The 11,969-nt window shown below is 46.8% G+C and overlaps 4 protein-coding genes across 4 annotated transcripts; 1 reads left to right on the top strand and 3 right to left on the bottom strand.

Annotated features, from left to right (window-relative positions):
• Window positions 1–869: 869 nt before the first annotated feature.
• Window positions 870–1,579, bottom strand: F4817DRAFT_363815 (Ribonuclease/ribotoxin; the record flags this gene model as incomplete). The annotated part of the gene is made up of 2 exons (XM_049306683.1): window positions 870–1,150; window positions 1,255–1,579. 2 exons carry the CDS (start codon window positions 1,577–1,579, stop codon window positions 927–929), a joined length of 549 nt encoding a protein of 182 aa, XP_049153415.1. The 3' UTR covers window positions 870–926.
• A 596-nt stretch (window positions 1,580–2,175) lies between these two features.
• Window positions 2,176–3,536, bottom strand: F4817DRAFT_40791 (uncharacterized protein). Its single transcript, XM_049307423.1, has 2 exons — window positions 2,933–3,536; window positions 2,176–2,877 (listed from the first exon to the last, which is right to left on the bottom strand). Exons 1-2 carry the CDS (start codon window positions 3,417–3,419, stop codon window positions 2,420–2,422), a joined length of 945 nt encoding a protein of 314 aa, XP_049153414.1. The 5' UTR covers window positions 3,420–3,536; the 3' UTR covers window positions 2,176–2,419.
• A 774-nt stretch (window positions 3,537–4,310) lies between these two features.
• Window positions 4,311–5,662, bottom strand: F4817DRAFT_363813 (uncharacterized protein; the record flags this gene model as incomplete). The annotated part of the gene is made up of 1 exon (XM_049306682.1): window positions 4,311–5,662. One exon carries the CDS (start codon window positions 5,660–5,662, stop codon window positions 4,412–4,414), a length of 1,251 nt encoding a protein of 416 aa, XP_049153413.1. The 3' UTR covers window positions 4,311–4,411.
• A 235-nt stretch (window positions 5,663–5,897) lies between these two features.
• Window positions 5,898–7,961, top strand: F4817DRAFT_355133 (uncharacterized protein). The gene has a single exon (XM_049305621.1). The coding sequence runs from the start codon at window positions 6,469–6,471 to the stop codon at window positions 7,804–7,806; it is 1,338 nt and encodes a 445-aa protein (XP_049153412.1). The 5' UTR covers window positions 5,898–6,468; the 3' UTR covers window positions 7,807–7,961.
• The last annotated feature ends 4,008 nt before the right edge of the window (window positions 7,962–11,969 follow it).

Here is an 11,969-nt window from a genome sequence, read left to right as displayed (position 1 = left end):
CACCTCGTGACAGTTCTGATTTATAGTTTAGCTAGTAACACGCCTCAACTTGAATTCCTAAACAGTAACCTTTAAATACTGCTCCCCGAAACCGCTCCGCCGACGCTTCTTTAATCGTAATCTTATACAGTACGTGCATAGGAAAATTCGGGCGCTCCTGAATTACGCTCGGCGTAGTTCCCAGGTACCTATCTTCTATCCTGCCCTGGAGGATCCGTGTTTACCTAAGGCACCTGAAGTCATGCGATCTACATTACGTGACTTTGGTTTTACTTTAAAGCTGTGGCTGTTCCAAGGACTTAGATCGCCACGAAGAAATCATCGCTCATCGCCACTTTCGCTTTTCGCTCCTCCACCTCGCCTTATTCCAAGAGCGGTCTTGCTCGACGTAACTAATAACGAAGCGCCGACTAAAGTGTTACGGTACACGGCAGGCAGCAGCGAATTCGCCATATACCGCCTTACACGTTATCGTGACTGGGCTGTGGGATTGGATAGTCCCTCGCACCGAGACGCAGATATATTCAATTCAATGGAAGTTGAATCTCGTCATTGTATAGTTAGTATCAGGTACCTAGGTACGGAAAACCGTGCTTTTACCCCATTATCAACTGAAGACTGGAGACGTTACTGCAGCTGCTTCTGCTTGTAGACTCAATGGTATACGTCTCGAGATAGTCACTCGCAACTAATGCTCCTCCACGATAGTACTCTGATTGTGATTGATCAAATCCAAGTATGTAACGACTATCACCATATGACAGCTCCTAAGAGTTTGGTTTATGTATACATGAATGACCATAGTGGTTGTATATTGCAAGCAAAATATAATGCAAAACCAAGACATATACAAGTCCAAATCTTCATCTCCTAATTATACAACGCCACAAGGGCGATCATGATGACAGAATTAGATATCCAGTAGGCTACTTGCACTTCTGGAAGAAGTTTTCTCCCCTGAAGCCATCGCCTACTGTAACGATTTTGGAGTGCGTCATCACGCCGCAAACCTTGGCCCTCTCATCATGCGTGCCTTTGTCTTTAATATAAACTACGCGGAGTGGGGTCTTTGTCTGGCCGTTGCTGCTGTGGTCCTTTTTCCACTCTTTTGTCTTCCCCTTCTCTTCCATGCCCTCCCAATAGATAGGGTCTATTCGACGGAACTTTTAGCAAAGGCTTCTTAGGGTAAACTGTGGGGGGGCTGGGGTTGTATGGGAAGGGAATCACTCATAGAGGAATCCATAAATTACGTACACTCCCATAACTCAGCATTCTTCTTATTGCATCCTTTGACGCCCCATTCGATCTTATCCCCGTTGCCGTAGCGGTGCGGGTCTCCACTTCCGGTATGGTGACCAGTGGGAGGGAAGCCGGCGGCTTTGGCTTGGGCTCTCGCGTAGTTCATGCTAACCTTGAAAGACTTATTGGCTGGGTTGTGCTTGGGTTTGCATGTAACATGTGTATCCGTGCGGGCTTCAAGGTATTGGCCCTCGGAGACAATGCCGTTTTCATCAACGGGTATAGCAGTGATAGGTACGGCTGCAAGTGCGAGGGCGAGGATGACCTTGAAGAAATGCATTTTAGTGAATAGAGAGGGCTTCGTAGAGTCGGTGTTAAAAGTCAACGGAGTTTTGGTCTGTTAAAGAGCAGAATTCAAGTCCTCGAACGGATGAAGAGCCCCTTTTGTATTCTGCTGTATATATTGAGAGGCTTCATTTTCAATGGATTCGACCATATTGTACCGAATAATACTGGGTCATTACCTGTCGACTCCTTCATTTAGAAAGAGGCTGACACTGTAGGTTTATTTATAGGACCGCCCAAATGATACCAAACTAGAAAATAAATCCAGCCGTAGGTTTCAGCCACAGCGAGGACAGGACTTAGGAGGGTTGCACGAGAAGCATTTTGCTATTACCTATCGAAAACGGATAAAAACACAATCTCTCCACGTATATGGATAGATATGGGGAAGTTGATAGCTGAACTGTTGGATCAGGTAAAAGTGCCACCGAGGGCACCCTTTACCTGGATAGCGGATTGTTTCATGCATTTACCCCCTTTTAATCTAGTTATTATATCGTGTTACACTACAATATTGTAGGATGATCATAGTTTCGCATTAATAGTGATTACTTGCGGACCTCATTGGAGAGGGACTTGCTTATCGCTCAGGGGCGGGAATGTGTTCATAGACAGTCGTTAACAGTAACCTAATATCTTCGAAGCGTATTGTAGGTATTCCTATATTGCTTTATCTCCACGAACTAGTACAGCTAACAGGATTTAACGAGACTTTTGCCGAAGCAGTAAATCTGGTTTATACCTATATACCGTATTTCTTGCCTAGCTCTCCTCTAGCCAACTATGAGGGCTTTAAGTCGCTTTTACAAGTCATCAGGTGCTATTTTAAGGATTATTAGGATGTACCCTGCTCTTCGATTGCATTCATCTTTTCAACGGCTGTGGTAGCCATCGCACGAGCCCGTGAATCAACCCTCTCATCACCAGCAGCAAGTTCGAATTGCGCTTTCCATATTCTCCAATTTTGCATGCTCCATGTGTCTCGAGGGTTCTCCTTATCTACCCTCTCTCTCTTCTTACACTGCTCATAAACGTAGCGTAACTCATCAGGCCATATGATCCATTGCGCTGCGCCTTGAATATGACCTCCAATTTGTTCAGGCTTGGAAGTTATGCGGACGTTGAAGCTGGGACATTTTTTACCGTAGGGCATAATATCCCGCAGCGCGCTATTAAATCCGCAATCGCTAAAGCCTGTAATGGCGATGCGCGCCAGAGCAGACTGGTAATTACGCCAGCGGGCTTCTGCCTCGCTACCTGGAGTGTCAATTCCGGAGCCTGGGTATCTAATAGCTGTATGCCATGTGTTAACGGTGAAGTTCAGTAGAATAGTCGAGTAAGCACGAACCATCTGCTCCGATGCGGAGTTCCTCTGTCGAGTAACCCTTGTCTGACCACAGCGGCATCATCTGGACATCCTTGAGCCCATCGTCGTCTAAAAAGTAATCAGGGGCCTGGTGCTCAGGCATGGCCATCAAGGCTTCAAGAAACTGAACGACTCTGGTCTGCCCCGCGTGATATGGCGGGAAAACAGAACACAGGTTGGGGAAAATTTTAAAAAAACGATCAACATATCCGCTAGCATTTGGTGTGCTACGACGGAGTACGCGGCCGGCATCGTCTGTCTCTATGAAGCTCGGTCGCTCCCGGAGTACCTGCAGCTTGCGCGAGGATTCCTGTACAACCCAGGTATCAAGCTCGGTGGCGACCCAGGATGGGGTTTGGGAACCATCAACTAGAGCTCTCAACAAACCTGCGCAAAATCGATCTTCGACATCTTCATCGTCGTACAAGTCTAAGATGAGGGGCAGTGGCTCGTTTGGTTCGGCAGCCATATCTAGTACGATAGGCTTCAGTTAGAGAGATGCTTTATTAGGTAATAGTAATTAGAATTAGAATCTCCTAAGATCAATAGGGCCTTTGATCGTTTGACTTCAACAATTGTGAGTGAAATGAGAGTGACCCGTTGCGATGTAATGTTGGCGAGTACTTGGTAGAATGCGTCCCGGTCATTTAATACAAACACAACCGCCTAAAAGAGTTATAACACGACATAATTAGTCCCAGACGTTAGTCCCAAGATTCAAACAACCCACATGTGAAGATAAGCCAATGAGGTCTGCAAGTCAGCGCCTTAAGGGGTAACAAAGTGAGACACCGATATCGTATTTATATACGAAGAGGCGCCATCTTGCGAACAAGACCTAGGATAGGCAGGTCGGTGCAATAGGTATGTAACTGAAAATCGTAGCCTTTACTCGGAAGCCACAGGGAGGAGAAGGAAAGCCCCACTGAACTTAATGGACTAATGTTGTTCCTCCTTGTGTAACGTGTAGCTGGCACTCTACACCTTATCGCACCTCCTATTGATGAGTAACGTTGGTACACGGATATAATAGCCGAATTCATAGTCCTTCCAACCCTTGAATGCCGTGCTAACCATCAGGAACTCCGACGGCTTCGCTTAGAATAAGATTGAATCCCATCTCATCCCCTGGGATCAATTTCAAGTCTGCTGCCAACCAACCTAAATGAGGAGAAATGAAGTTTGATCCTCCTTGAGATGCTTAAAGGCCGTATGTACTAGTTTGAGAAAGGTAGGATCAATATCAAAGAAAGCGATATATCATGTAATACACCAATAACTTCACGTAAATAAGAACTACTCTATCCATGGTCATGACTGTTTAGTCGTAGTTATCAAGCTAGATTGCAATGCTAAATTCAGCTTAACCACTTGTCCCCGATACCACCCATCGCGCTATCTACCGTGCTATCAACTATACTGCCTACCCATCCCATCCCCCGGGCCCGGCTTATATCCTGCTCAGAGCGCGTCATACGCGTCAGAACCCCCACTCGGCGTTCGAGGGCCCAGGAGCTTCTGGACACTATACGACGAACTGGCCGCGCCTACCGCCTTGCCGATCCTTGGTCTCTTGGTTCCGGGTGATTGGATCACCTTATCGCGGCGTCGTGCTGATTTTGACGACGCCTCTTGATTCTGAGATGTTGACGGCGCGGGAGCTTCCGAGAGTGTCACCGAGGTAGGTGCTGCAGGCGAGAGCGCCGTGCTGGCAGTAGTCCCCGAGTGCGCAGAGGGTGGATCGGTTGGCAGTTTACGATCGCCGATTGCCGAGTATAGTAAGAAGTGTGTGGACCAGGGACGGGCGATAAATTCATCCTCCAGGCACGTGCGAGGCGTGACACAGTCTGGCGATAGGTGAGGTTTGTTACGACGACCGGAGCGTGCGTCGTACGTCCCAATCTTGCATAGCCCTGTCGTATCGACTACAATGCTGACAAGCCCGTATGAGAGTTCGTGCTGTTGTATTCCGTCTGCAGTCATGACCTCTCCAGACATACTTACCCGGCGTAGATATTCAAATGACCGCATTCCTGCTTGGGAACAAGGCCGGTAGATTATTCGGATAAGTATAGGGGATCCCAATAGCAAGTGTTGTCTTCCTCCACTCGGCTCGCACTTCATTCCAGCTTTGTTACTAAGAAGTTCTCCCAGGTCTTCTTCCCCATTCCACTCTACTTTACTACTGGTGACTAACTCGTTAGTACTAAACCTGGCTAGACGGAGAGCGCCGCCCGGCGGCGCTTGTCGGAACTGGGGGTTGAGGAGATGGAAATCTGGGCTGGCGAAGAACGTCTCAATGATAGGTGAGCTGGAAAGCACTTCGGTGAAGGTCATAGTTTCTATTTCCACCCAGGTTTTCACAAGCAAATCGGGATATACCAGAGCGATAAATTCCCCGGCCACGCGCTTGTCGGTCTCCACGTCATGCCCGAAGTTATGCCATGCGCATTTCGTTAGGGGCGACTCGGGCTTGCCATCTTCATATCCGAAATAGCCGCGAAGCATGCATCGAATGAATGTTAGCAACACTCCTACCACGGGGCATCTGATTTCAGCTAACTCTTCCAGCTTCACTGGGGTCATATCCGCGGCGAAGAGTCTGTTGGGGAGAATGGCCGTGTCTAGGTGCACCTGCCGCTTTGACAAGGTCTCTACCATTAGCTTCGTACCGACAGGGTTCGTGACTCGGAGATCCTGGATGAGGTTCATGGCTACGGGGGGAAAGGTGACGATGATGATTACGCCAATAACAAATCCGGAAGGTAGGCAATGATAGAGGACAATGTGGACAGATAGAAGTATCTGAGTGTTGTACAAGGGTGTGGGTTAATGGCTGCAGAAATTTGGTTGATCGGGAACGATGTGTGTGATAGAGGGTTTGTTTCTATCTAAAGAGTGGGAAGCACAAGATTTGAGGTTTAGTTGATCGTCAATGCTGTAGGTGATAGAGCCTTCACGCGAAGATGATGATAGAAGACCCGTGTCTATCTGAAGAGTGGAAAGCGCGAGTAGTGGTATATGAACAGTACAAACCTTATCGAGGGTTGATGAGATACTTACAGGAGTGGAAAGTGAGAGTAGCAGTATATTGGCGGTGCAAACCTAATCGAAAATTTGTGACGCCAAATTTGATTCGATGCGTGCATGTGGTTAGGTGGTTGTTGCCTCCTGCATTCTACAAGTATGCATTACTAACCGATAGCATACGCGCCTACCTAACATATCATATTTGCCTCAATTTGGAAGGGTCCATCTCGCTCTTGCCAGGTACTGAAATGACTCGAGGCAACAACCTGTTCAGGCTTATTGCCTCGTCTCATTTGATTTCTCACATCCCACAATTCACAGCTCTACATCCCGCAATTCTGCAATTCACTTTCTTGCAATTTATCAGCGGCCCTCTATATCGCCTTCGTTCATCTAGCGCCTCTACCATTGACCTGCATCTCGGTATTTACATCTACTAGCACCATCCTCGATCGTCGTTGTCTTTCCCTCCCGCCTCATAACCAGACATGTCGGGAAAAGATCCGGGTAAACACTTCTCGAAGGATGGGAAAAACTTGGGCGGACGGCCCACGAAAGAGGATCTCGCGAATCGTCTAAAAGCATGGCCCATTCGTAAGAGCGAACGCGTCAAGAAATCAAGGCTTTCCGATTACGCTTCAGAAGTCATAGACCTGAGCGGCTTGGAGGATGAGGAAGCGCTAACCCAACCCGGCCCTTCCAAAGCACCCAACTCTACGAAGCGAACCTCTACCAAGAAAGCTCCCCGCGGCAGCCGTAGCATCTACCCCGTCCCTCCCAGCCGCGACCTGGTGCAGGAAGCGGATTTCGAGTCGGCGATGATACCTGGCGAAGAGACGAATGTGCCCTGGGTCGAGCAGAACTGGAACGAGAGCGATCGTACCAACCACCCCGGCCTTGCCAACATGGTAAAGACTCCCGCATGGCACGAGTTCTGGAGGTCGATGGTGCACATATTTCATTCTACGCCACACGATCTTTTCACCTGGGGCTTGTGTTTGGGGGAGGTAGAAAGCTCGGAGATAATACGGGACCTGTGCGAGCTGCTCCCACACCCCATATGGAACGGCGAGCTCTTCATCCTAAGATACGCCATGCAGATGGCCATAGCCTTACGAACCAAGTCGCACATGAGCCCATTATGCCCCTTGGATCCTACCGTGATGGATAAGATACCCCAGTTCCGTCGCCCCAAAGACAACGACATGTCCCTTGAAGATAGGTCGAGCTTTGCCCTGACGCTATGGGGTGCTACGAAACCCGACAACGGAAAGGAGACGAAAAATTTCTTCTCTAAGCTCCGCGAATTCCTCGCCGGCAAGGAAGAAGCAGCGGAAAATGAGAGAGAAGAGCGTGTATTCCGGCTGCGGCACCACGACGTAACTAACGTTCGCAAGGTGCTCGACGCCCTCTACGAAGAAGAGGTTTACCGCCACGACGTACGGAGCTATTATAACGGGTACGTAATGTCTACTGGCCCCTTCAGCGGAGACATGGCCCCAACGTCGCTAGATACCCTAAATAGATGGGACGTGGCAGTCATCCGCCGAAAATTCAAAGATTGGGAGCAGGGACAGCCAGATTTCCCCGAGGGGGAGATAAACGACCAAATTCAGATAGCATTTTGGTTAAGTCCCTCGTGCGACCCGAGATTTAAGGCCTGCATACTTAACGACCCGCTGCCCGCAAACCGCGGGTGGCTTTCCGTGCTGCCTAAGGGAACCGGCGGCGAGGTGGCCTCGGCGCAGGAGGGGGTTGAGGAGGAATTCGAAATTGACGGGATTCAGTTTACTAGATGTTGCAACATAGCTAGAGTTAATACATAGGTACATTTAATACATTAGTGCCAAAAACCAAAAAATTAATGTTAGATTGACCATATGACCAAAAGGTATTGTCACACAGCCGATATGTACTATTAAGGCAATAATTGAGGTGATATTGATGTAATTACTAATGATCTGGTTGAATGTGTTAAGACTAGCTGCGCTACCCGTCCGCGCAAGCGCGTACGGGGGGTTCTTTTAAGCCTATTACTTTTTTAAAAAGCCACGGCCACGGCCACAGCCACGGCTGTGGCCGTGGCCGTGGACGTGGCTTGCCGGTGACACAATCCTCCGTAGCATACGCACGTGATAAATAGTCAGACCTTTTCACGGCCACAAATAGACTCTGGCCTCTGATTGGCTAGCCACACCTCAGCGCACGTCCGATGAATTTTTTGTAAAATCAATTGAATTGCTTCACTTTTGGATAAAAATTTTGATAATTAGTATCGTTGGATAGAGCGCGTTTTGCATGACATTTCTATACCATTTGCACCTTTTGCAGACCTTGTGCGATAGAATGGCAAAGGAAAAAGTCGCCAACTGCGGGGCGATTCTAAGGATCTGATTGGCGAAAAAAATTGTGGCAGTACTAATGAAATATATAAGAGTTGATTGTGAAAACGCGTGAAGTGCAAGTAATTACAGGAAAATCAGAGATTTCGGGTTACCTAACAATCTGACACCTACCTACATTATGGGTTTATTGACATGGTGTTGGCGGACATGTTGAGGTGTGAACATAATGTCGGCCATGCGCATGTCAAATGACTATTGCTACCGGTGATTAGCTAATATATTGTCAGATTTGTCAGCCCTGTCAGGGGACCTGAAATCTCTGATTTCCAGCTATGTTGCCAGTTTTTAGATCACGTGATGCAGCCCCGCAGCAGATTAGCCAATCAAACTACCAGAATAGCATCTCACCACACCAAAATGTAAAGACATACGCGATTATATACAGATCCAGATTGCAATTCAAATAACTTTTCGAATACAACGCTCGCAATACCGCATTGTGGATCATTAAATAGAGCAGAAAATAAGAAAAATAATGAGCCTGGTTGCACCATCTTAGCTATTTTACTCAATTACTTATGCTTTAGTTTCAGAGTGGGGTGATAGGTATGTAATTGTACTCAAGTCAATTTCAATCATTACTCATAACTTGAGTACACATAATAAATTGTATAAAATAGTCACAATGATGCAACCAAATTTGTAATTTTTCTAATTTCTCGCTCTATCTAATGGTATATAGTAAAGCATTGCGAGTGTCGTTGTCGAAAAGTTATTTGAATTAAAAGCGAGGTTATGTTGATAGGAACGTGTATGGGTTGGGAGATTGGAATCGTGTAAGTTGATTGGTTAATTGGCTGCGGGGCTGCATCACGTGATTTAAGATTTTGGTGACATAGCCCGGATATCAATGCTCTTAATTTAAACTAATAATTCAAAATTTTGTAAAAAAAGTTAAAAGTATAATTGGTTAAAAATTGGTATGGCTAAAAAGGTACAACGAGACGAACGAAAGCAATTCGCACCTGGTCTTAGTTTGCTAAGATACATGTAACTGTTGACATGGTCTTTACATGGTGTTAAAGACCTGTGATTAGGTAATCACATTGACACGTTTGCTGACATAATGTCAATAGACCATAATGTAACTATGGGAGTTTGAGTCTATACATATTGAACATGTCTTTTGTTCTAGGTGTCTTATTTAGAATCCTGATACGAATGTTAGTAACACTCCCGTCATGGGGCATCTGATTTCAGCCATCTGTTAGGATTCTAACAATACCTCAGAAGGCAACAACCACCTGACCACGCGTCAAACCTTCGATAAGGTTTGTAACGCGAGTATACTACTACCTCGAGACATTTTAGTACCTGGCAACAGCGAGATGGACCCCTCAGGTAATTAACGCATAAGACAGTATATGAGGTAGGTGCGTATGATATCGATGAGTCAATGCATACATCTTGTAAATTCAGGAAGCAACAACAACCCGACCACGTGTCGACATTTGGCGTTACAAATTCCTAATAAGGTTTGTACTGCCGGTATGGCAATCGCGCTTTCCACTCTTCAAATATACATAGTGTAATAGATCCTACCTTGTAGGCATCTTAGGAGGTAGTGACCCGTCTACCTTCAGGTGTACCTACCAAAGTAACACCTTGCTTCTCACTGAGCGGAAGGGGGAAGCCTGGCTTATTGGAAGGTACGCTCTCTTGCTAAGATACCTCGTACTGCACCTGACAGGTTGAATCTCTTGGCCACATGTTATTTCAGCACAACTAAATCTCAAATTTTCTTGTCTACTACCTACCAACGACCTACCAACTACCAACCAACTACCAACCAACTACCAACCAACTACCAACCAACGACCTACCAACTACCAACCAACTACCAACCAACTACCAACCAACTACCAACCAACTACCAACCAACTACCAACCAACTACCATTAATCTATTACCATTAACTCACTACTATTAACCTACTACTATTAACTTGTGTCTTTCTATAACACTCGGACACCTTTCTATCCACGATATCCTCTATCTTTACCTACCTTCTCCTCAGACATGGACCCATATACACTTTCAACAAATAGCCTATAACAATGATCTTCTCGATAAAACGGGTACACTTAAACAAAGTCATCTCCTGAGACAGACTCTTCGGTGAAGCAGATACGACACAAGAGGAGCGAGACGAGACATCTAGAATTCTGACAGGTATGCATTAACTCACCGATAGCATATGGGCTAACCTAACAAATTATCTTATGCTTCAATTTAGAGGGGTCCATTTCGCTATTGCCGGGTACTGAAATGGCTCGAGATAGCCTGTTCAGGCTTTTCGCCCCGTTTCATCTGATTTCTCACATGTCATACCGCAAAAACGTGTGCGCACCTCCAGCCCGGAGAAGAGGACGAGGCGCCATATCGGGGACAAATCATGGGGCGAAGCGGTCAATCCCCTCTTCGACCTCATGAATATACTAGTCCCCGATATGGACAACGGAGCCACGGTGGAGGTGGTAATGGGGACGATCCTTCGGCTCTCGGACACTCACGAGGGCGTAGCCGTACAAAAGACGCTGGAATTCTCGTCGGGGGATCACCCCTGGTACCAACCAGGTACTTGGGTGTGCATAAACAACATATGCACAGACCGTAGTCGGGTGTGTATACCCGACACGGAGAGGTGCCACTGTTCTCGGTTGTGCATGGAAATCAAAAAGACGGGTGGAGGGCTACTGGCGGTGCGGATATAGTAAGCGCAGAGGTAGCAGTAGAGACTGTTTAGGAGGACGGGTTGGTTAGGTGTTCAGACGAGAAGGGAAGCAGTAATGAGACGAGCAAGAGGCATTTCATACTTAGGTACCTAACTAGGGAATAGAATCAATATATTTACGGTAGCTCGGTAATCAGAATGTCCTCTTCACGTTAATCCTTTCGTTGATATCTTGTCCTGATTGAAACGTAGCGCATCCAGCATGCTACTTGGTAGATGGCATTGTGATGTCAGGCTGATGAAAATGTAAGCCCGCATCTTCAACTTCTTAGGAGACAGCAGCACTATAACGGAATCCAACTCGGACTGCTAGCCCTTAGCCTCTTCCGCTTCGCACGCGCGAGCTTCAAAGAAGCATTAACAAAGCCTCGGACCTCATCCTCGATCCTCCCTTAGACAGACCGATACTCTGAGTAAATATGGCCCCCCTCGAGGCATGATGGATTGAATAACCTGTCCATGAATCGAGCAGCACCACGGGTTTCTAGCCACGTGGTGAGCTAGTGCCACTTCTCGGCCACGCTATTAAACTGCAGGTTGGCGAGTTGGTAACGCTGCAGTCAGCCCACTCTATACACTTGTAGTTGTTACACAATGGCACGGACCACCCGAACCAATATTATACGAGTTGATGTATTATTTTTTATTTATTTTTTAATTCGACAATAGCTTATAACCTTTGCGGTTGGGCTATTCGCATATATGCTTCAGCCATTCATACTCCTGACTACGCGGTATTCCCTGTAGAGTAACATCTAGGCTCTTATGAATTGACCGTTTCTACGGTTGGTAGAGCCAAGCCATGGATCTGAATACGCTCGAATCATGTCAACAGATGTAACGTGCCAGC

Source organism: Daldinia loculata, assembly GCF_022478755.1.
Source record: "Daldinia loculata strain CBS 113971 unplaced genomic scaffold F4817scaffold_128, whole genome shotgun sequence".
In the NCBI taxonomy this organism is placed as follows: domain Eukaryota; kingdom Fungi; phylum Ascomycota; class Sordariomycetes; order Xylariales; family Hypoxylaceae; genus Daldinia; species Daldinia loculata.
This window is presented reverse-complemented; position numbering and strand designations above follow the sequence as displayed.

Excerpts from the sequence above, each read along its gene's own strand:
- F4817DRAFT_40791 (XM_049307423.1), bottom strand. The coding sequence starts at position 3,419 with ATGGCTGCCGAACCAAACGAGCCACTGCCCCTCATCTTAGACTTGTAC. Across the intron at positions 2,878-2,932 it reads ACTCCGCATCGGAGCAGATG|CTATTAGATACCCAGGCTCC; the intron begins GTTCGTGCTTAC and ends CATGGCATACAG.
- F4817DRAFT_355133 (XM_049305621.1), top strand. The coding sequence starts at position 6,469 with ATGTCGGGAAAAGATCCGGGTAAACACTTCTCGAAGGATGGGAAAAAC.